This window comes from Leiobunum rupestre, chromosome 7 (assembly GCF_980474605.1).
Source record: "Leiobunum rupestre chromosome 7, qqLeiRupe1.1.hap1, whole genome shotgun sequence".
Taxonomy (NCBI): Eukaryota; Metazoa; Arthropoda; class Arachnida; order Opiliones; family Sclerosomatidae; genus Leiobunum; species Leiobunum rupestre.
The window spans coordinates 41,668,249-41,693,688 of NC_143390.1; the positions used below are offsets into that span (position 1 = coordinate 41,668,249).

Here is a 25,440-nt window from a genome sequence, read left to right on the forward strand (position 1 = left end):
GAGTTCGCGTACTTAGTACTGTTAAAGGTACGGATTTTAAAGAGTTCACGAACTCTTATTAGCACAGTCAGAGGTACGACAGTGTACACCGAGTTCGCGGAGTGACCAACCCCTCGATTCCACCCATTTAAAAATAAATTTACTCATTTAAGATGAAATTCCACATAATGCAACCACAATTCTACAAATTTAAAAATAAATTCTACCCATTTAAGATTAAATTAAACCTCATTAAAAAAAAATGTTGCTAAATAATAGATAATTTGGATATGACTGGTAATCTCAAAAACTACTGAATTAATTGGAATACGAAACAATGTTGGGAACTGATAAATCATTGGAAGATGTTTACTAGTATTCCGGGGACATAATCTGTCTAAAATTCTTAATCTGGTGAAGATTAAGCTTTTATTCGTACCATATATTACCTTTCTATATCTTATCCCTGTTTAATGTCCGATAAACGCACCAATTGTTCAACAGCCTGAGATACGGCGCCAAACCAATTTTTGAACTAAAAACAAAACATTACATTACAATGTAAGACTGGTGAAGATTTAGGGCGTCAATCCCAAAAGTGGGTCCATAGAGGAGAGTTTAACCCTTGTTGAAAAATGGCTTTGTTTTTAGGTATCCCATTTTTTATGGTTTTAGCGCAAGTTATCAATTTGGGTGAGTAATTATTATTTGAAAATTGTTACGGAGGATTTGAAGTTAACTTAAATCATTGGAAACTTCAGAAGGAACACCGATAGCACCGTCCAATTATCCGAATACAACTCCCGCAGGTATGATCATAAATTACTATAATCAGAAGTTTATAATTAACCCTTTTGGCAAAGTACCCGACTGTCAATTCAGTCTAAGTTATGAAAAAAGTGTAACCGAACAATATGACCGTAAAAGTCTTTGTTGACCTTGAAAACGTATATTTTTCCGTCGTCTGCTAGTCAGTATTATAAGGATTGAAATAAAATACTAAATATTCTTTAGGGAAAGTATTTCAACTAAAATTCAAAATTCTCTTTATAAAAAGAATTTCAAGAAAAATTATAAATGCTTTTTATGAAAAGAATTTTCAACAAAATTCTGAATACTCTTTATGAAAAGTATTTTCAACAAAATTCTAAATACTCCTTGTGAAAATTATTTTAAACAAAATCCTGAATACTCACAAGTTAAAAAATAAAAAACCGTTGTTTTATTTTGTAACTTGTAATTTATGCAAGTAGCCACAACCAAATTTATTATGAATACTCTTTATGAAAAGCATTTGAAACCAAATTCGGAATACTCTTTATGAAAAGTATTTGAAACCAAATTCTAAGCACTCTTTATAAAAAGAATTTCACGAAAAATTATAAATACTTTTTATGAAAAGTATTTTCAACAAAATTCTGAATGTTCTTTATGAAAAGTATTTTTAACCAAATTCTAAATACTCTTTATGAACAGAATTTCAAGAAAAATTATAAATACTTTTTATGAAAATTATTCTTAACAAAATTCTAAATACTCTTTATGAAAAGTATTTGAAACAAAACCCTGAATACCCTTTATGAAAAGCATTTGAAAAAAAAATTCTAAATACTCTTTATGAAAAGTATTCCTAGGATAATTCTAAATATTATTTAGGGAAAAATATTTCATAAAATCAGTTCTAAGTATTTAAAATACAAATTATTCACTTTCAATTGATAATTGCAAAGCTAATACAATACTACACCTCACAGTGGAATATGCTACATGCATTACATTTTCAAAGTATCCCCATCAATTTTTCACACGTTCCTACGCCCCAATCCTAGCTTGTAAAAATACCTTTATAGAAATAGCAGGCGAGATTTCAAAATTTGTGGTAATAAGAAATCGCGTTGTAGAAGTTTATAAAGACCAACCTTTTAATTAGCTGTGACTTTTTTTGAAAGTCATACTTTTACATAATAGTATTAATAGTTATTAAAGTACTTAAATAGCCTAAAATAGGTATTTAAATATAATCAATACTCTTAAGAAAAACCGTTAAAATGAATATTATATAAAAGTATTTTACATACTTGCTTTATTGTAAATCCTCGCATTTCGAATGCTGGAATTTAAAATACTGGAATTTCAAATACTGGAATACCAAATAATGGTATTTCAAATACTGGAATATCAAATACTGGAATATCAAATACTGGAATTTCAAATACTGGAATTTCAAATACTGGAATATCCAATACTGGAATTTCAAATACTGGAATTTCAAATACTGGAATATCAAATACTGGAATATCAAATACTGGAATATCAAATACTGGAATTTCAAATACTGGAATTTCAAATACTGGAATTTCAAATACTGGAATTTCAAATACTGGAATTTCAAATAATGGAATTTCAAATAATGGAATACCAAATAATGGAATTTAAAATACTGGAATATCAAATATTGGAATTCCAAATACCGGAATTTCAAATGGTGGAATTTCAAATACTGGAATTTTAAATAATGGAATTTAAAATACTGGAATTTAAAATACTGGAATTTAAAATACTGGAATTTAAAATACTGGAATACCAAATAATGGAATTTCAAATACTGGAATTTCAAATACTGGAATACCAAATATTGGAATTTCAAATACTGGAATACCAAATAATGGAATTTCAAATACTGGAATTTCAAATACTGGAATACCAAATATTGGAATTTCAAATACTGGAATTTCAAATAATGGAATACCAAATAATGGAATTTCAAATACTGGAATATCAAATATTGGAATTTCAAATACCGGAATTTCAAATGGTGGAATTTCAAATACTGGAATTTTAAATGGTGGAATACCAAATAATGGAATTTCAAATACTGGAATTTAAAATACTGGAATACCAAATAATGGAATTTCAAATACTGGAATACCAAATACTGGAATATCAAATATTGGAATTTCAAATACTGGAATATCAAATATTGGAATTTCAAATACCGGAATTTCAAATACTAGAATTTTAATTGGTGGAATACCAAATAATGGAATTTCAAATACTGGAATTTAAAATACTGGAATACCAAATAATGGAATTTCAAATACTGGAATTTCAAATACTGGAATACCAAATATTGGAATTTAAAATACTGGAATACCAAATAATGGAATTTCAAATACTGGAATTTCAAATACTGGAATACCAAATATTGGAATATCAAATATTGGAATTTCAAATACTGGAATATCAAATATTGGAATTTCAAATACTGGAATATCAAATATTGGAATTTAAAATACTGGAATTTCCAATACCTGGATTACAAGGCAAACGTGTGGTTACATATCCCCCCTGAAAGGTGTTTATTATAAACTTCTGCTACAATTGATACACGGACTTCTTTTATAATCGGTCTGATATTATGTCTAGAGTGCAGTAATTACGCGCTAGTTTCGGCCGCAGAATGGCAGTTTGGAGGGTCAGCGACCAAGGCGACTAACTTAAAGCACCCTGTCAAGTACGTCATCATACATGACGTCTATTCGACCGAGCACTGCTACAACAAATACCAATGCTCTGGTATATTGCGCCATCTCAAAGCTCAACATGTAGAATTAGGTACTGTATAATCATAAGTCTATCATTGCTTTCCATAAGTGTATCAGTTAATGGAAATATTAATGAAATATAACTGCGTGTGGACGGAAGACGAATTTACGTCATTACCAAAACGATAAGCGCCTCTAGCGAAAAAAATAGGCATATTTAAAACTAATTACAAGGAGCCGAAAATGTGTTCTCATTATCAATAAAAAATTGAGACGAGAACGATAAATAACCAGCACACTTATACGAACGATGATTATTAGCTTATGGTACAACCAAAAGTGACATAATTACCAAAAGTGTGACAATCCCTGTACTTTCGTATGCTAAATGTCGACCACATAAAAGACTATTTATTGTCGTCTTTCTGGATCTTTTTTTAGTCTATGGTATTATATCGTAGGTAGATGGCGATAGCATCTCCACAGAACGACGAAAAATCAAAAAATACACTTAACTTTGACCAGTGCTACTTAGTTCCTCCGTTCTTCACTACGAGGCGTTATTTGTTGATTGTAACTTCCTTCCCTCCCCAAGGCATACTTTCCCTTCTCCCTTCCCAACTTGTATTTCGCTCGTAACATTCATTAAGAAATAGGTCCGATTGACACACTTTTGGTAATTATGTCACTTTTGGTATAACGTATACACAGTTTGTCATTTCTTAGGACAAGTATTAATTAATTTTCAGGGAAATCGAACATCATCTACAATTTCCTAATCGGAGGTGACAATGTGGTGTACGAAGGGCGAGGCTGGTGCGAACAGGGTCAAGATGTGGGGGCTCACCTCGACGCCAAATCCCTGTCCATCGCCTATTTGGGTTCCTACGTTACCAAAAACGTTTCGAAGTCTCTGCAGAAGTCGGCCATAGACCTTATAGAATGTGGAATTTCGTTAGTAAGTACACGTTTCATAACAAGTTTTAGAAGTTTCTAAGAGTTTGGATTTAAATATCTCTAAAATTCCCCTTCAATTTTAAATGTCAAGATTTGAAATTTCAGACGCAATAAAATCAGTGAATTTGTAAGCTAAGATGGCGTTCGTAAGTTTTTATTGGAAGAACAAACGCTCAAAAAAGAAAGTTAGGTCTCTGATCTTCCTTGGTTAGACCAGCGCTCCAGTACAGATAGCGCCATCTATTGAAACGGAGCTACAACTCTACAAGAAACAATTCCTGACCAATTTGATTTATATCGCGCAAACCCTTGTTAATTAACCTTTCGTTAATTGTTATCAGGATTAACTATTTTAATCTTGCAATAAAAGGATAAATGTTTTATCTCCTCAAGTGGGATTTAAGCAGTTCTATTTTTAAATTTTCAGGGTTACTTATCAGCCAACGTAACAGTTCACGGTCATAAAGACGCAGCCTGTACCGCTTGCCCGGGTGAAAAACTGTACAACGCCGTGAAGAAGTGGCCTCGTTACGGACATAAATTGAAAGATGATGAATTTGTTTGCTAATAAAATGATACTTTGTCAAGAAAACCAAGTACTTATTTCTCTGAAACACTCATCGTAATTACAGTGATACGGTGTTTAAAAAGTAGATATTTCCACTGAGTGCAATATTTTCATTTTACATCGATAGGTGGAGTTATATACGCGTAAATTTGTTAGTCGTGATGCGGTGTACACATCCGCGGTTTGGCGGGAAATTAAAATTGGTTATAAATGTAAGCATAGATAAATAATATTATTTCTCTATGATGTAAGCAAACCTTCAATGGTTCTTGAATAGTCTATACTTTTGGTTTTATTGATGGAAATACTCCCCGCTCGTTTGGAATAGGGGGAGCCACTGTAATACCAGACTTTTGTATGCTTTTCAAAAATGCGGACGAATAGTTTACAGCTTAGATATTTCTATGCCACACTACGCACAATGTTTTATTTCAAGTTCCTATAACAATTGCTGCCGATAGTTTTCCTAATAAATATTTTTAGGATAATAAAATTAAAATAATCTCTCTAAGCTGCTACTTTTATCTCGTAAGTCATTTCGGAATACAATTCGATTCTTATCTTAAAAATGCAGATACAATAAAAACGCATTCTCAAACATTCGAAAAACTACCGTTTTTAGCGCCCTCCAGGCACTGTGGGAAGAAGTTTTTATTCACCAAAATTCCATTAAATATCTAAATCATTAAAAATAATATTGCACCTAACATAAATATTATATAATCTACTTACAATATTAATTAAATAACGTTTAAAAATAGTATTAAGTATCCATATATTGCACTAGATGGCGATAGCAAGCAGGCAAACCCACACGAAATTTCAAAAGTAGTACAAAGTATCCATAATTTGCACCAGATGGCGACAGCAAGCAGTCAATCCTAACCTAAAATTTTAAATCGTACGGCGAGTGGTATTTCGTTCGAAAATGCTCCAGTGCTATTACGGAGATCGAGCTTAGACATGAATTTTATATTAATTAAATGGAAACTTCTGATTTACCTTTTAATTGCTGTAAAATCGAGACGCTTTTAGGTTTTATCGTTTTGGGATTTTAGGGTGGTTTAGGAGGCACCGTATGCGATTTTGTGGGGTTTCTGACACTTGGTGAATTGGGTGGTTCCTTACTTTCCAACGTTTACGGGCTAGCAGTTTATTTTAATACCTATATTTCGGATTTAAGCAAAGCGACGTTTTGATCTTAGGTTGAAGCCAAAACAGCATTACGTACATCATAAGTAACATAAGACTTATCTTACTTATGCTTGCATACATGTAACGTAAATTGAAAACATATTTTTTTCAAAAGGTATTCAAATTTAATGTTAAGTATGGATAGTTAGGGTAAGTAAGGGTATGTTAAATATGGTTACCAGGGTCTCAGACGAAATTTATTTTTGAAAAATTTCCAATACTTTCCAAAGCTATGAAATATCATAACATTTAAACATTGAAAACACACTGGAAAAGTAAACTATTTGCCAATCTGAACTGCATATGTTACATACCTCGGATGGTGGAGTGGTTAGCACTTTCGCATCACAGCTGGAGGAGCCAGGTTCGAACCCAATATTGTTTTCACCAGAGTTTTTCGTTTTCCCCTTCCCATAAAAACTTGTATAGGTTAAAGGTAATAGTAAGTGTTGACTCGTGTGCCATGAAGGGCTGGCCACCACCCTCCTACGCAATATAACCCTGTTTAAAGGCATTAAAAGTCGCTTGATGACTTAGAGCTATAATGCCAGTTTTCCCAAAACATTGAGAGAGATTCACTTTAAACAGTGGGGATTAATTACCAAGCGGGCCCGTACGCCTGAGCTTTAATAGGGCCCCTGTAAACTTGCTCCGTATAGCGTTGTCTCGGGGCCCCTAGGCTTAAGCGTATTGAGCCTATAGGTTAATTCGTCACTGGCTTTATTTTCAATATTATTTGATTGTTAAGCTTTAAAACCACGAGTTAAAATCTATTTCATGCTATGGTATTTCTACCGCCGGGTCGGGTACTAGTGAAGTGATGGGCCCCTGTATTAACGGGCCCCCCAATTTTGCCCTTTGTCTCCCCCTGTGCAGATGACCCGAAACCGGTCTATTTTAAACTAAATCTAGAATTTAAAAAAAAACAATTTTATTTGTAAACGTATTAGATCAAAACTTACCGCTTTTGAATAAAAAATAAAATGATATAAATGATGGCGGTGGAACGAAACGCATTAAAATTGACTCAGACATAATTTACCTCTCATTAAGCGGCGTAAATTATTTCAAATTGTGATCCCGACTGGAAATAGCCCAAAGCTACTATTTTATAACCTTCGTGTTGATTTAGAAAAAGAAATAAAGCCAGCTTGCAAATGATTTTTCAACCCAATATTTTTTCCGTTTCTTCAACATCATTTAATAGATAAAAGGTGTCCGACGCCGCGAGATTTTTTCATTATTATTTAACGCGGAGAACTAATTTATTTAGACTACATTTCAAGAGAATTTGAAAAATTACGCTATCCGCCGCCAGTGCGAAAAGTATGAAAAGATGCTCTTCAAGTTTTATAACTTCATTAGGTATTTTTTTGTTGGCTTCCTCGTAGAGCTCTTTTTCTAAATCTAACCCTGCCAGCGAAATCTGGGCTACTCCACAGTGTACGTGAGCATAAATGTAGTTATCCACCTTCGGGTAAATTTCAATAGCTAAATTTCGAGCAAAGCTCACCTAATATTCCCCGCGATGTAAATTGAAATAGAAAAATAACTCCAACTTGACCCGATCTCAGCCTACGAAGAAACCATCAGGTTAGCTACTACAAGCGGTTCTAAAATAACTCGGTAAGCTAAATTCTTCTCGGCTTTTGCAAAGGCGTTATTTTTCGTTGGGACACGGGGCCACGGAAAAACGTCAATTTTTCATTCCGAATTTATCCAGAGTCTAACTGTCGCCCCCCCCCCCCCCCCCCCGTTATCCTCCCGCTGAAGCTAACATCAAAATCTTTTAAACTTCTCCCTCTCTGTTTTTTTTTCGCGAAAATAAAATTAATGATAGTTTGGCCATCTTATATAGCTTTATATTATGGGTAATGGAAGAGAACGGTAAAAAAATATAGTTTCTACTGTTCGTGCGTTAAGAAAATACTTTAAAAAGAAGTATTAAATAATTTTTGGAAATTTCGTACGGCCATTATTTATTTTTATATATAATTTTTTAAAGATTAATAAATAATATATTAAAAATACTTTTTTTAATAGAAATACTCACCGGTTTAGCAAGTAGTATAAATATTAAATGCCACTAGATTAAATTAAAATCCATTCTTACTTAAAAAAAACCTTGATATATGGTCATCGATGTCAATCAAATGTAAGTTATTACAAAGGTTCACTTTTAAAATTATATTTTGAAAAATCTGATTAATATTTTAACGACAATAGAATCTCGTGGTATGATTTTTTTAAATTATATAAAATTTATATTAAGGTATATAAATATTTGATAGTACACCGACATAAAGATAGATGGCCGTAGCGGGTAAAGAAGGAAACAAGTTATCGATTTGGTTTGATCAATAAACACCTTTTCGAACTCTTAAGAAAATATACATTTAAAAAATTTATCAGATAACACGAGATACTGATACAGTTAAAACTGATAAATTTTAAATATTTGTTTAAGGGGGAAGACTACAGTGGCCATGGTCTACTTTCGCGCTATTTTAAGCTGAACTCTTTTAATTTTGTATTTTAACTAATAAACTTAATATTTAAGTGTAGAACAGCCTCTTGTTTGGTGCTTAAAATAATTTTGACAATTTTAAATTTTAAAATAATTAAGTTATTACGTTTTAATTCGGACCCCCGGAGCTAAACAAGTTGGGCAAGCGCCCAAACTACCCTTTACGACCTTATATCTCGTTAACTATTAATATTAGAATTATCAAAATTATTTTACGCTCTAGAGGAAGGTTCAGCCTAATAAGAAAAATATAATTAAATTATGTAATTGTTAAAACAGAAACGTTCAGCTTGAACGAAAAAGAGGCTTTTACTGTATTCTTCCCCCTTAAAACACGAAAAATTAAAATTTATATCGCCCGGAAGTGGGACATCAAAAAAATTTAGAAATACAGCGCTAATACGAGTTAAAAGTGTCAGAAAGTCAAAATATACGTTTTCGATCTTGAGAAACTGTCAGAAACGCGTCATTATCCCCTCCAGAAAAAAATATATATCCCGAAATGAGCGTCTAAAAATAAAATCGTAAGAATATTTGGGGGATCCAGCAAATTGAAATATTTCGTGTTTTTGCCAGCTTTTCACTGAGCGATTATGGGAGCTGGCGCTTCTAATTCGCTACTTCATTAATCAACTCGGGTCCCATGCGAACGTCGTTTTTCTAAACACGTACACCCCACTCACCTCACCTCGCTTTTAAAAAATATTTTCTAACGCGTCTAGAAGTTTCTTCAAGCAAATCATATTTTGGCGTCGCCGAAACTACTTGGTTTCTTACAAATTTCTCATTCAAACCAGAAGCCGAGAAATACGCGATTACTACGAGTCGTGGACCAATAATTAAGAATTTTCGGCCATTTTAACCTTTACGCTCCCATCGTGTTTTAGGCCTTGTTTGCGCTATTTTGGTATAAGAAATGAATTGAGATAATGTGTTCAACTGCCATCAAAATCATTTATTAGAAGCTCTTTTCCTGGTGCTACAAATTGTAAATTGGTTTCTTCAACGACCTTAACATCCTGTTGACGTTGGTTTTTCCAAGTTCCGCTTATTTTAGTTTCTCACCGTAATTATAGTTAATAGAATAGTTAATAGTCTAGGAACAAATTGTAAAATCTTCCATTAAAAGAAACGTTTGGCAGTCGAAATGTATGTTATAACTTCCAACTGAACAGGTTTATCAGGTAGTAATGTTCAGATATGTGGAGATATTCAGTTAGCCAGATTAGTTTGATTTGCTTTGTTTCCTTCATCTTGCAATCTTCTCGTAAATTTTATCTGATTCATTATAACAAGTACTGATCTGAACCGCTCTGCTATAGCTAATCTCACCAGATTCAGTCAGCTGAACAGCTAACTGAATTATACGTTTGTAACTCGGGAACCTGATTTAAGAGTATTAAAAGTCGCTCGACGCGGTGCCTTGGTTATTAGCGTTGTGGATTCTTACATATAATATTGTAAAAAGCAAATTAAAATAAACAGAAATTGAAATTTCGAAAGGAACTTATTGGGGGGACATGTAAAATCGAAAACTGTGAGGCATCTGAAATCGGCTGACATTCTAATAAAAACTTGTTGAGGTTAACGGTAATAGTAATTGTATAGGGAGCTGTTGGCTCGCGTGGCATGCAGGGCTTGCCACCAACCTCCTACGCATTGTAACCCGGCCACCTGAATTAATGGCTTTAAAGTCGCTTGATGACTAAGGCCTAAGGTGGTGCCTAGGGTATTAGCCTAGCTGATTATTAATTGCCAGTTTACAATGAATTCAGATTAGTTTCTAGTTAAACTATCTGGTTTGCATTTTGGCTCATATCAACTGATTTGATAATATCTGGGAGCTTCTGCAGATAATTTCATATCTGATTTATCGCAATTATACCCTTGGTTCAGATCTGACAATTCGCTTGAGGCAATACATGAAAAAGACCATCGTTTTGGGCAATCTTTTGGGGGTCTGTTTTTCGCGCCCTTACCCTGTAAGACCTGCGCGGGGTAAATCTTTAGAGCTACATCAGTATTCGCGAGTTCTGTGTGAAATATTGCTGTGATATATCACCCCTTTAAAATTCTATTTGTCTAAATGCCACCAGGTCGTTAGTTTTTGTTACCGACAAAACTAAGAGCCCTCGCACCGTATAGACTTAACACCTAAAAGTCGGCTTACAAATTATTTTAGCGAGATAATATTCGCTTACTGGTTGCGGTTGGAGTTTTGCGGGATGACAAAGGTTCCAATTATAATAAGTTGACAACTGGGCCGTGATCCAACGATGTCGAGAGAGAAAATTCCAAAAAGTTTCCGTTTCACAAATGTCGTCCGCCTAATGCGAGAGTCACACGCGGGAAACGAAATAAGACTTGGCAGAAAACGACTCAGTCAATGCGTGTTTGTTTTTACGCCATTTCCGTACTCTCTTTATTCGGGGTGCTTTGTTTCTGGCCGCCGAAGCGGCGAATTCCAACGTGGCGGCCCATCCAACTAATATCAAAATTATCGGGTAACGTGGATCCGTTGACGGCTCTCGTCCGCTCTCTCAACATCGCCAAAACTCCAACACACACACGACAAGCCTAATTTAAAAACAGTTATTGTCAGTTAGTTACGTTTTCGCTATATACCAAATATTTCAACTATTCGCTAATATATATACAGTAGAGATGTACTTCTTATCATTCTTTAGAAATTTGCGTAAACAGACGAAATCTGGCGCGCAACTCAGATGGTCAATGTCGTAACTGAAATAGTCAAGTTAACGGTTTGTGGCCGACAATTATTGCGTGAAGTTTACTTATGACTGTAATAAAATGTTCCAAGTTTTGGGAACACTCGAAAACTCATGCACCAATTCAAGTTTTGAATCTTTTCAATCTGGCTCTCGAGTGACATGAGCATAAACAAAATCTTAAAGCGTACGCAAGAATCAGTTAAATTTCTTACTCAAAGTAGAGTTAGTAGACCCACCGATTTATAATTTTACTTTATAAAAATGCCAAGTAATCAAATCTTAATACAATCAGTGAATCACAGTTTTTTTTGTAGAAAACCGCTCATGTTACCCACACTGAAATTTTAACGTAGTCCCCAAAGTGTTTTAGTTTTCTTTCCAACAAAGTTTTAAAATTGCCAAAAATATAAAGGTTCAGGTTGTAACACCAAAGTTTACTAGCCTTAGGAAAATCTGAGGGCCCACCAACCCTTTTAAGAGAGACACAAAAATAAAACTAAACACCCACTTGATTGGTTAACCTACTCGAAAGTCGGACGCCACATTTTCGATTGCCATGGCAAATCGAATAGGTAGTGCAACGTCTCCTTTTGGGAAATTTCATATCTCATATAGATCTATACATTACGCCCGACTTTGAACCAAATCGGCAATAAACACCTCGGGTACTCTCCTTGTAAGAAACTTACAGCGTAAAATTAAAACATTGAATTTCCGAGATAAAGCGTATTGCCTGTCACATTATAAGCTGGGCGAAACAGGTCGTGACGAGTAAGAATAACACGGCCACCAATACAAAGCGAAACGGATAAAAGACTAATTACGTAACAGAAGTTGTCGACAGACAAAAATACCGGCGGAAAATGAAACGATATCAAGCCGGTGATGGTATCAATTTCATCAGCAGCAGAAACGTTAAAAAAGAAACAGTCGCATCACACGGCTTCGCGTGCTTGTAAAGACGATGAAGAAAATGTCCGTATCACGAGCGCTAGACAACAAACTTATCTTTACGCGCAATTTAACTTCCCGGTCTCCATTTACGAATCATCCCGAGAAAACATTTCGACAAATTCTCGAAACTGCGTACGTAGAAACAAACAGATAGAAGTCACAAAGGGCCGTTTTTATAAACTTATTTATACAGAAATAAGTCGACGGTTGAAATAGTTGAAATTCGTACAAATTCCTAGCGGATAACACGTGTTTCATTTCAAAGTCGCATGAAATAAAACTATTTGTAGAATTTCATCAGATATGAGCTTTGGTCTCTGAGGTCGTTTAAATGTCACGTACAGAATTATTTTTTTCGGAATTTCTGAAATCTGATATGAATTCATCCACAGAAGTTTAAAAATCAGTCTAAATTCGTATATACGCTTTTGAAAAATACTACTTGTTTGTAAAACAGACTTCATCGGTTCACCGGACCATCATTCAAAATCATGAGAGCCACACGCAGGCAGTAAAGGATTATTTACCTAACACAAAAACTAGAATAGCTGCTATCACAGAATCCCCATCAAATTCAAATAAACGTTTGAGCTACGACGACTGGACGCAACCTGTTTTTCTATATACTGCTAAAGCCGTTGTCAAAGTTCTGACAGAAAGCTTTCGGATTTAATGGAAACAAGAATTATTACCACCCCTTTCAGATTTAAGAATAACAAAGCTACTTATTCAAATAAGGCGTCAACTTACTCAACTAAAAGAATGACCAATATTTCTTTCCTGATAGAAAAATAAACCAACTTTAGTGCTTCCAGTAAATTCTCAAATAGCAGTTGCTTTATTTGAACCGAGGAAATAATTACAATAGATCAGATATTATTAAATCTGTTGATATTGATCAAAATACAAACCACATATAGTTTAAGCCCGAAACTATCCAACTAACAGAAACTAAGTATTTATCTAATGACTCAGTTTGCTTTCGACAAGATAATACATACAGATGTAAGTCAGATAACTGTTCAGCTGAATCTGACAGATCAGTTCAGATCGGTTACTTAGGATAATGTTTCAGATACAGTTTGAAGTCCGGTTGCTCGGAAAAGAGAATATACGTGATCTGATTAACTGATTATCTTCAGATATCTGAAAATTATACATAAAATTATAAATAACTTGACCAGTTGGTCGTTCTAAGCGCTAATTAACTTCGAATAAAATACCGTAAAGGAATAAACCAAAAAATAGCTGAAATGTCTTTAGATGAAAAGAACATCTTTATGAAATTCAGAGACAAAATGGATGGGGGACAGCGTGTTCTTGCAATTACACACTGATTATTATTCTCGCAACGAAAGAAAACAGCGGACCTATACGGAGACAAGGGGAGTGATGGACCGTTATGTTACCAAATGACGACAGGCGACGTAAGGGCACGTAACTATTTGGTCATTAGGCGAGTTCAAAGCCTTCGGATGGGTGGACAAGCGTTGTTTTTGTTTAGATGATACGGGGAACCGATGTTTTGCCTTCTTAGAATGTGAGGAATAGTCGGAATTCCATCAGGGTGCGGGGTGCTCTGGTTCGGCGGAAAACGAAAGGTGAGAACGTTGAGAGACTTCGGGGAAATCTGGCCCAGGAATGCCCAAGGCGGACCGACGGGCAATGGCGCGGGCTTCCTAATTCGGAGAGATACCCGCGCTGAGACCTCGCGACATTCTCCGAGAGATCAAGCAGGAACAACAAAAAATGGACAGCAAAAAACCAAAGTGCTCGGCGTTTACACTATTTGACTAGATGTATCACCATATGGGTCCAAGAGCTTTGATCCATATGTGGATATTTTACAAATTTGTATATTCCTTACAGATTTAAGACTGAATTAATTTTAAATTAATTTATTTTCTGTTAATTAATTAATTAATTTTTAGTGCGAGATTATATTTGATGAGCAGGCTTATCAGTTTTATGACTTACAAGGAGACATACAGAGGTGTTTCTTTTTTTTTCAAACTCGGGGGTTAAGTAGACCATCACGTACCCTGAATTAATGGCTTCAAAAGTCGCTTGATGACTTAGGCCTAAGGTGGTTCCGTGGGTATTAGCCTAGCTGATTATTAAAGCTCCTAAAGGGAAAAGTTTCAATGGCCATTCGTTTTGCCATAGCAACCAAAAAATGTTTTCAACTCAAATTTAAACTTTCTCTACGTAAAAAAGCGTAACAAAATCACGGATTGTAAACCCCTACGATTTTACCGAAATTTTATTGATTTTACCCATTTTTATAAATTTTACCCAATTTTATAAATTTTACCTAATTTTATAAACTTTACCCAATTTTATAAATTGTACCTAATTTTATAAATTTTACCCAATTTTATAAATTTTACCCAATTTTATAAACTTTACCCAATTTTATAAATTGTACCTAATTTTATAAATTTTACCCAATTTTATAAATTTTACCCAATTTTATAAACTTTACCCAATTTTATAAATTGTACCTAATTTTATAAATTTTACTCAATTTTATAAATTTTACCCAATTGTTTTGCCAAAATTTAAATTTTTTGAAAATGTCAAAGGGCCCTTACAATCCGTGAATTTTCCATGCTATTTTACGTAGAGAAAATTTAAACTTGAATTGTGAAAAACATTTTTGGTTGCCATGGCAAAACGAATTCCCATTGAAACTTTTCCCTTTATTAGCTTTCAAGGTACATGAAGGTCTACTTAACCCCCGAGTTTGAAACAAATCGCGGAAAACCCCCTTGGGATGTCTCCTTGTTAGTAGTACTTTCAAGAGACTAGAGGACTTTAGTATTTTATCGTTGGCCGCTTCTGAAAAGGCTCATTAGGAGATTCTAATAACTGCTAACGACTAACTTGTTTCTAATGTAATGTTTCACCAAGTATTTAATCATCAATGATTCAATTCCGATACCTGTGAGCTTAAGAACGGCTTCCACAGTGTTCCTCAGACGTTTCGCCAAGCTAACATAGCAGTACTATTTAAACATTCTTAAGTTCCCTATAAATTGTTGCTCAACCTCTCTATTATCTTTTAACAGAACAAATAGCGCCTTACCTGAGAGCAGAAATGAAGCAAGTCTAAATACGGGATTTTTGAAAGAAAATCTAAATATGACACCTCGACTTATTTTAAAAAAGGCTGACTATTTAGTTAAATTTACTTAATAATAACAATAATAATAATAATCAGCTAGGCTAATACCCAAGGCACCACCTTAGGTCTAAGTCATCAAGCGACTTTTAAAGACTTTAATTCAGGTGGCCGGGTTACAATGCGTAGAAGGGTGGTGGTAAGCCCTTCATGCCACGCGAGCCAACAGCTCCCTACACTAACTATTACCGTTAACCTCCACTTAAATTTTATTAACCTCTTTTTCCATTATGAGCTTTTGATTGTTATTTATCGATCTTGCTTGATTTTCGCCCTCAGGTAGGGACCGCAAAGGACATGAATCGAGGTGTATCGACTCAAACAAAAAGCACCCAATTTAAAAATTGAATATTGACAGCTAGCGTTCGGAAGATAAAAAATCAACTTAAAAATCTTCCATTCCGAAACCTTTTTCGAATCGCTTCAGAAATGATACAACTGAAGAGGTTTCATTCGCGATGGTGCCGCGAAGATTGGCTAATAAGAGGGACAATTACTTCTCATTACCGCCTCGGCCAATTGATTTTTATACAAAGATCCGAGTCGGTCTTTTCAAAGGAAGAGGCTACCTCGACGTGAACGCGCTAAAGGCAACTTCTCCTTTTTTCTAAAGGAGACTTCAGTCTCGAGAGAATGATCGATGAGGAACGAGAAGTTTGTCCAAACAAGCAAATTGAATGTTACCGATAAAATTAAAAATCTCTCGGAAAAGGTGCCTTTTTAAAAACTAAACTGACGTGTCCTTTTACTTTTAAAATTCATTCAGACCGTGAAACTTTTCAAAAAAATCAGAAGAGGTTCGCGTTTATTTAAATATTGAAATTATCGGAGAAGTTTGTCCAAACAAGCGAATGAAAATGGTAAATGTGTTTTTTTTTTTCAAACAAATGTTCCGATGGTGAAAGTCAAAAAAAAATTACAAAAAGGTGTTTGCACCGATTTAAATATTGGAATTATCACGGTTCGATTCATCTAATTTAAAGAATGAAAGTGCCATAAAGAATATCCGGTGCTAGTTTATAGATCTATTATTCGTTATTTTCAATAAAGATAAAAACGTGGTAAATTTTGAGCAGTTCAAATTTGAATTGTTAGTTTATTTATTTGTGATATGTCTGTCACAAATTTAGAAACAAACGTGTCAAAAAGTCTTACGAACATGTTTCATAAAGTGCTTCTTATCTGGGATATGAGGGGTACAAAGGGTACTCCTAAAGTGAACGAATTAACCAAAAAATATAAGCTTGTGAAATTCTTTTCAATTAAAGGAATATAATTTTGTTATCGTCAGCCTAATTTGACATTATCATAAATTAAAAAACATTAAAATAAAATATTTTAATATTTAGGAGGTTTTGTGGGGCCAATATCTCTGAAACTAACCAATTTAACAAGAAATTGTTTAGGGAGTGTGATGAAAGACTGAAATTCACAGTTTAATTTGTTGTCCGAAATTGGGAATCTACCAACTTTTTTAATAGATGAATTAATTATTTAATTAATCTTTAATGTCTTGTTAGGTGAAAGAAAATGCTCCACACTAGGTGGTGTTATTCAACTGGAAAAATTGAGGATTTCCGTTAGATAGAAGGTAGGTAGACTTCGAAAATTCTCATTAAACCCAAATACGTGCCTGGAAACACAACGAGTTTTCCAATACGTTGAATGAATGTTTTCGAATTATGTAAAACGAGACCAAATTCAATTCTAAAACACTGCGCTATAGCTTAAATTCAAAGTTAACCATGACGTCAGCATCTAAATATTTTAAAAGCAGTACGAAGAGTCGGAAGTGCGATATTAATTTTGGACCAACTAACAAGTTCCCACTTCTAACACCAGGTTAAACAGAAACTAGGGGTGATTAACGCTAGTAAAGTTAAAAATTCATCGTGTCCTGTGTTAGCAGAGGATTTTTCATTGTAGTTTCTACTACCTATAACAACTTTCGGTCCATACTTCTAATATACTCTGTTTAGAGTTGTAAGTTAGAAAATGTCCCGTTCGGAATTTTTTTTGTAAAATTATCGAGGGTTTTTTCAGAAAATTTTACGAATTTTTTCGAAAAAAAAAGAAAATAAGTTTTCATTCCATGATTAGCCAAATATTATTTGAAAATTTAAATTTCGCGGCATTTTCGCCTCATATTTACGAATCCAAAAGTAAAACTAGACGTCTAGACTAGTCTAGAATAAAAATTCGTAAAAAGTAATATATGTTTCAGTTTTTTATTTTTCCGATTTGCGGAAAATATTCGGTATTTAATTTTTTCGGAAAATAAACCACTCTAACTCACAATTTTCAGTTACATACTTAGGAAGGAATTTTATTTACCCGAATTGAGATAACGCGATCAGGTTCACCCGTGACGACATTAGCACCGACTCGTAACTGACTAACGTGCAGACTCTAAGCTAGAGCCTAACACATACAAACATGGGACCTCATTGAAATATCAATCACAAAAGAGTTTGCAAACATACGGATTAACTTAAGCTACACCGTGCACCGAGTTCTCATTGGTCAGTTTTTGTCTAAGGGTATGAATCTTTTAGGCTATCTTCAACATCGAAAACAATAATCTAAGATTATTAAATGGATTTAATAACACTAATAAAAAAAAACTGAATATAAGCGAGGGAACACACCATTGACTTACAAATTAATATGGCATAAAAATAAAAAATAAAATTCAAAGTACTTCCCTTCATGCACTGGATTAAACATACATGTAAATGCGGACATATATTAAACTCAGGGTTCCGAAGTGCTATTTCAAAGGTGCTAAATAATGTGCTAAATAATGGTAAATAACGTTATGGTATAAAATGGGAAGAGTGGTAAATAATAGAAGATAATCGTAAATAATATAATTCTATGAATTATTTACAGATTTTAAAACATAAACCTACGTTCACGGAGATAAAACCTTTAAGATTTAGAACAGACTTGTTTACTTAGAGTAATGAAAAGTTGATATATTCAATTTTTGCATGATTTTCTTGATTTCACATATTATTGTACAATATAAAACAATATTTAACATTATTTAGCACGATTTAACATTATTTAACACGATTTAACATTATTTACCACTATTTATCATTATTTACCACTATTTAACATTATTTATCACAATTTAACATTATTTACCACTATTTATCATTATTACACTATTTAACATTATTTACCACTATTTAACATTATTTAGCACGATTTAACATTATTTACCACTATTTAACATCATCTACCACTACTTAACATCATTTACCACTATTTAACATCATCTACCACTACTTAACATTATTTACCACTATTTAACATCATCTACCACCACTTAACATCATTTACCACTATTTAACATAATTTACCACCATTTAACAATATTTTCCACTATTTAACATATTTTACCACCATTTAACAATATTTACCACTATTTAACATTATTTACCACTATTTAACATTATTGGCCACTACTTAACATTATTTACCACTATTTACATTATTTAATAGTGGTGAGCACAATATTCCAAAAATGTGGTATTTTTGGAACACTTTAAATGATACAGGAAACATAACATATTAGGAAGATTTCCAATCATGAGTCGCCCACGCAACCTTTTAAATTCCAACGGTCGGTATTCACGCGACACCTAAGCTTTCGTGTCCAATTTCACGAACAATATTAATAGTAGCAATATTTCGCCTTTATTGAAACCTTGGTGCAATCTTAAACGCGCAGTAGAGGACGCCACAATAAATCAACACTTAAAATATTTCTGATGGTACCCGTTTGGCACTCTCAGTAATAAAACGGGGGTGAAGAAACAAGGTGGCTGTTATGCTGTTACTTAAAAACAATCAATAAAAGAACGGAGGGAGAAGCTTCGCTATCTCCTCGCAGTGGTCGCCCCACAAACCTCGACCTCGGGGGTCCAGAGATAATCTGGGTCAAAGTCTCGCTGCTGAACCCAAGCCCATAAACTTTCACTCGGTGACCAGCACCTTCGGATCGAACATCTGGAACCCATTACCCGAAGTCTTGTTAAGGAATATAGGCCTACCGTAGATGTTTGTATATTTTAAATAAACGAAAACTCTCTTTGTACTTTAGGCCCATTTTTGCCACTACATACTGATAAACAAAAATTTCAAGCAGTTAAATTCAAAATACCTAAAATATTATTGTACTAGAATGGGGTAAAGTGACGTCATCATTTTGCGGAAGGATAATGCCTGCAACCATTTTACCCATGGCTGGCTTAATGGTTGTTTACACGCGTCAATGGAGAAACCATTTCTTAGTCAAATTCTAATAGTCCATTTTTAAGGCCAAAGTTTAGTTTAAATTGAATAATTTTCGTGCATATCCTTTCAAATTGAACAAAACTAAATAATTAGGGGCTGTTCACAAATTACGTAACGCAGAAAAACCACTTTTTGGACTCCCCCCTCCCCCTCGTAACAAAAAGTAACAAATGGAAAGACCCCTCTTCTTAAATTACGTAACAAATATCGAACCCCCCCTCCTTAAATTATTATAGTACGTAACAACTAATATGCTGGTAATAAAGTACTATAAGATCAGGTACTAAATTTTGTTGTTTGTAATTTACATTTGAAATTACAACTGTATTTTTATGTAAACCAATGAAAATGCTTATGTTTTTAATAATTTATGTTTCTGAAAGTGATGAAAATTTTATTCTACGATATTAAAAATAAGATGTGTTACGTAACATTTTAGTGAACCCTCCCTCCCCCCCCCCCACGTAACAATTCGTAACGCTTGCCAAACCCCCCCCCCCTCCCCCTACCACGTTACGTAATTTGTGAACAGCCCCTTATATTAATTTTGTCCAACTTTCTTAAGGGGGAAGAATACAGTAAAAGCCTCTTTTTTCGTCCAAGCTGAACGTTTCTGTTTTATCAATTACATAATTGAATTATATTTTTCTTATTAGGCTGAACCTTCCTCTAGTGCTTAAAATAATTTTGATAATTCTAATATTAATAGTTCACGAGATATAAGATCCTAACTAAAGGGTAGTTGGGCGCTTGCCCAATTTGTTAAGCTCCGGGGGTCCGAATTACAACGTAATAACTTTTATAAATTTATAATTGTCAAAATTATTTTAATCACTAAACAAGAGGCTGTTCTACACATAAATATTAATTTAATAAGTTAAAATACAAAATTAAAAGTAGACAATGGCCACAGTAGTCTTCCCCCTTAAAGGGGAACGGTCAAGCTTTAACCAGTTAGATAGCCCTATATCCCATTAAAAACTAAAATTTATGGCGAAAACCGCATAAAAAATATTGAGTGGTTAATTTTTAATAAAATAAAGACATTTCGGGAAATCGAAAAGCGCGCGTCCGCAGCGACACCTGGTGAGAAGTCGGCGAGACAGAAAAAACGTAAAAGCGCGCGCTGCTGAAAACGCGAAAAATTTTGTTTTGCACGCGCGGCGCGTTCCAGTTATAAGAGACTTAAGCCTAAATTGCGCGATTTTAAAAGTTAGGATAGTTCGCAAATCGCTCATACTTGGTTAGGGGCGCTGGCGGCAGCCCCTAAGATGGCGGCGAAAATTCAAACCCAAACAACTGGCGTTATTTTTCGTTTCAACTTTTTGGTCCAAAAGCTATTTTTTCAAGACAAACAAAAGGTACGTATTAGTATATTGAACGTCTTGTTAATCTTTTGATACGGAAATAAGGCCATATTTGGAAAAGCTCGGCCGTTCCCCTTCGGAAAATTATTTACCGTATTTTGTAAAATCGGTTTCTAAGAGTTAGGTTTAATTCCCGCGCGAAATCTCCACAACTTCTCATAGAGTGTTTGGACTGAAATGAAAGTCGAGGCGAAAACTGTTCTCACAAATAGAGTTGGGCAAAAATGTTCCATGGTGCGAATAGATCCTACATGGTTAATTTTATACCTTTGAATCTGATATAGTGGCATTCGTTCCGTAATAAGATATTCAAAGGCCGCTGGGATAGATAATAAGTCTCCTTAGACAGATCAATCGCGATTGAACAATGGCCCTCCGCCGTAAGCCACTATTATCCATCAATCCTTTTCCGAACTCTAATGGAGTACTGAAAGCCTTTCTGTTCGCGAAACGAAGGTCGTCTTTTCTGGCTGCGGGGGCAGGTCGATAGGTGGCGCTGGGAAAATAACCCCGTTCTTTTATACTTTTAACCCATTGCTGCGGTCGCGTGTCGCGGTGGCCCCTCCGAGTGGCCATAGAACCCCGGACCGTCCCTTTCGACAATTATTTGACATCGATATGTAACGGAACTGGTTCCAATTTCACTAAATTAATTAAAATTAGATAATTAAAGTGGGAGCTTCGTTAACCGGAGTATCCAGAATTAAACCCTATCTGGCCATCGAATAAATTATTTTTATTTCGTTTACGAAGTTTTAAATCTCTGAATGTAAGTATTTTGTGATTTTGATCCCAAAATTTTAAAAAGGATTCTGATATTTTTTATCACAAAAATTAAAAAATTAGTTTTAGATTTTTTTCCCCCAAAATTTTAAAAATTAGATTTAGATTTTTATACCAAAATTTTAAAAATTAGTTTTAGATTTTTTATCCCAAAATTTTAAAAATAATTTTTAGATTTTTTATCCCAAAATTTTAAAAAATAGTTTTAGACTTCTTAACCAAAAATTTAAAAAATGATTTTGAGATTTTTTAATGCCAAATTTAAAAAAGGATTTTGGCAGTTTAAATCCCAAAAAAAAAATAGAAAAGATTTTGACACTTTAAATCCCATAATTTTTGAAAGTATTTTTACAGTTTTAATCACAAAATTTTAGTAAGGGTTTTGACAGTTATAATCACAAAAATTTAGAAAAGGTTTTAAGGATTGAAACCCAAAAATTTTAAAAAGGATTTTGAGATTTTTAAACGAAAAATTTTAGAAAGGGTTTTCAGTTTTAGAGTATTTGTGATATTAAAACCTGGTTTACGATTGAACAGAGTCACCGAAAAGGTATTTTAGAACCCTAAGATGTTGAGATTAACAAGTAGGATGTTTCCGATATTAAGAACAGGTTTAAGAATTATATTCTTGGAAATTACATTTTTATTGTGAATTTTCAGTGAAGAATTTACAATGGATTTAGATATTTTAAATTCGATTTAATAAAATTTGTAGAAAGTGTCTAACGCCATCAGTTTAAACCCGCGCCGTTTGTTCATTGAAAAATAGTGATGGAATAATAAATGACCAAAGTATTCACCGCTATAATAGGTTTATCTCCCAATCGATTGGTTTGTCAAAATCTGAATTATCGTAATGGTGCTAAAAACACGACTGGAGGACCCCAATTTGTTCAAACACCGAAGAACGACGGGGGGAGGGTTCAATTTGGACTTTTAGCGCCGCTAAAATGACGTTACTCCCCAGACCCAGGCTTTCCCTCACGGCGTCTCCCCATCTTTGTTATTCCGAAAGGTTGATGCCAAATATACAAGTACAGCGCGGGCACTATAAAGGGTGGAGAGCATCGTCCTCAGCTTCTAACCTCTCTCCGGAGACCGCTTTGTCTCTACCCCCCATCCTTCTAACATCCCGTCCGCATCAAGTCCATCGCGCGATAGAGCGTACTTAGGGTGGAAAGCCCACGATAGAACGGAGGTAAACAGACCGTACCCTCAATCGCGGCTTCCAAGGAAGCGTAGAGTGGGACGCTACCCCGACTATAGTCTTCGCTATGGACGTCGCGTAATTCGAAGCCGGCGTGGGCCTTTTCCTTCAATTTCCGGAATAATGGTATCGGATGACGAAGGACGATCGGGTTACGCGTATCGACGAGAGCCCATCTCCCGCGAGACGCTACAGACAGAACCATGGTAACGCCCTCGCACGCGTGGTCCGACTTGACCTAACGCCGTCGCTATTTTCAGCCCCGAAATTTAGGACCCTTATATGCACCGGGAAATCCTAAACGTCAAAGGCGCGCGCCCGACAAAAGCGGCGGCTAGACAAATCTAGCCCAGAAAAAGGTGAAAATAAAGAGAGGTTTTGTGGCTCTCGTAATAAGGTTAGCCGTAACTGAATACTGATGATACCATAAATTGCCACTTCCATCTACACGGGAGCTTCTTTTGAAACTCCCCAATTTTGATCATGCACGCGCTAACGAGTCAGTTATTTCTCCTTAAAATAAATTTCACCTCTAAAGATTCCTTCTCATAAAGACGATGGGGTAGCCACTATGATAAAATTGTACACCAGATTTCTGATTTCCAAATATTTCCGTTTGTTTCTCTAGATTTAAAAAAATGTTTCTCTTGATTTCTCGAGATTTCCATACTTTTGATTTCTCGAGTTTTTCAGAAATATTGAAAATATTTCCGTTTATTTCTCTAATTTCCAATATTTCTGTTTATTTCTCTAATTTCCAATATTTCCGTTTATTTCTCTAATTTCCAATATTTCCGTTTATTTATCTAATTTCCATTATTTCCGTTTATTTCTCTAATTTCCAATATTTCCGTTTATTTCTCTAATTTCCAATATTTCCGTTTATTTCTCTAATTTCCAATATTTCCGTTTATTTCTCTAATTTTCAATATTACCGTTTATTTATCTAATTTCCAATATTTCCGTTTATTTATCTAATTTCCAATATTTACGTTTATTTCTCGATATCCAGAAACCATCGAAACTATTTCCGTTTATTTCTCGAGATTTCTAATATTAATCCGATAATTCTCGAGAGATTTCTAATATTAATCCGATATTTCTCGAGAGATTTCTAATATTAATTCGATATTTCTCGAGAGATTTCTAATATTAATTCGATATTTCTCGAGAGATTTCTAATATTAATTCGATATTTCTCGAGAGATTTCTAATATTAATCCGAGATTTACAGAGTAACTCATTTCATGATTGCCATTAATGTTAAAATGGTTCAATATTAATAAAGAAGATATAAAGTCTAATCTTAAATAAGAAAAACTTATTGATGTAAATTTCTATTCATCAGGGCTAAATTTCTGAACCCTCATAAATTTATCTGATTTTTACAAACAAATTGGAACTTCCCTAGCTTTTCTGTCGACAATCGACAATTGAATTCCCTGATATTGCCAGGTTTTCAAGGTTTTCCAGGTCTGTATGAACCCTGATAATAAGGAGATTGGAACTTCTCTCCGAGTGACATTAACTTCTGATATTTAAAAAAAGTCTACGCCAAAACAAGTTGTTTGTAGAGAGATTCAAAGCAAACTGAGCAAGACGCGAATAAGATCCATTAACAATTGACAGAAAACAAATGATTCAATAAAATGAAGGAGCGGTTAATCGAAAAAAAAGACTGTTACCATTTCCGCGCGAGCAGACAGCTTTTAACAAATTACGAGAAAGAATGAGCTTTTGAGACTTCGGCCGAAGAAGGTGTATTTAGAGGTGTTCTGGCGAAAACACGGTCGACCAGAAGGAATGAGATCGAGAGAGGTTCGATTTCCAAAGGCAAAGCGTGTTGATTTATGATTCGTAAATCCTCTTTAACGGCAGAACCCCTCCACCGAACCCGCCGCTTCACACCCCGGAGTAGAAACCCCGAGGTATCTCTAGGGATAGGTAAACCCCCCCTCCGCGTTGGAGAGCCAATCGGTATCCCGCTGTTCGATGTCGTATACGGGGAAAATTAATGGCAAATTCAAACCACAATTGAACCCGCTAAAGAGAAAGCTCAGTTCGCATTACGCCGTTCTATATATTGAAAGAGGGAGCCAATTGAAAAGGAGAGCGCCAATACTTACAATGGGAAC

The 25,440-nt window shown here is 34.5% G+C and overlaps 1 protein-coding gene across 1 annotated transcript; it reads left to right on the forward strand.

Moving 5' to 3' along the window:
* The first annotated feature begins 485 nt into the window (after positions 1-485).
* On the forward strand, positions 486-5,073 carry LOC149936337 (peptidoglycan recognition protein 1-like). Its single transcript, XM_090152886.1, has 5 exons — positions 486-672; positions 741-788; positions 3,406-3,594; positions 4,274-4,482; positions 4,909-5,073. The coding sequence occupies exons 1-5, from the start codon at positions 615-617 to the stop codon at positions 5,047-5,049; spliced, it is 645 nt and encodes a 214-aa protein (XP_090009012.1). The 5' UTR covers positions 486-614; the 3' UTR covers positions 5,050-5,073.
* The last annotated feature ends 20,367 nt before the right edge of the window (positions 5,074-25,440 follow it).

Excerpts from the sequence above, each read along its gene's own strand:
- LOC149936337 (XM_090152886.1), top strand. The coding sequence starts at position 615 with ATGGCTTTGTTTTTAGGTATCCCATTTTTTATGGTTTTAGCGCAAGTT. Across the intron at positions 673-740 it reads AGCGCAAGTTATCAATTTGG|AAGGAACACCGATAGCACCG; the intron begins GTGAGTAATTAT and ends TGGAAACTTCAG. Across the intron at positions 789-3,405 it reads TCCGAATACAACTCCCGCAG|AGTGCAGTAATTACGCGCTA; the intron begins GTATGATCATAA and ends TATTATGTCTAG.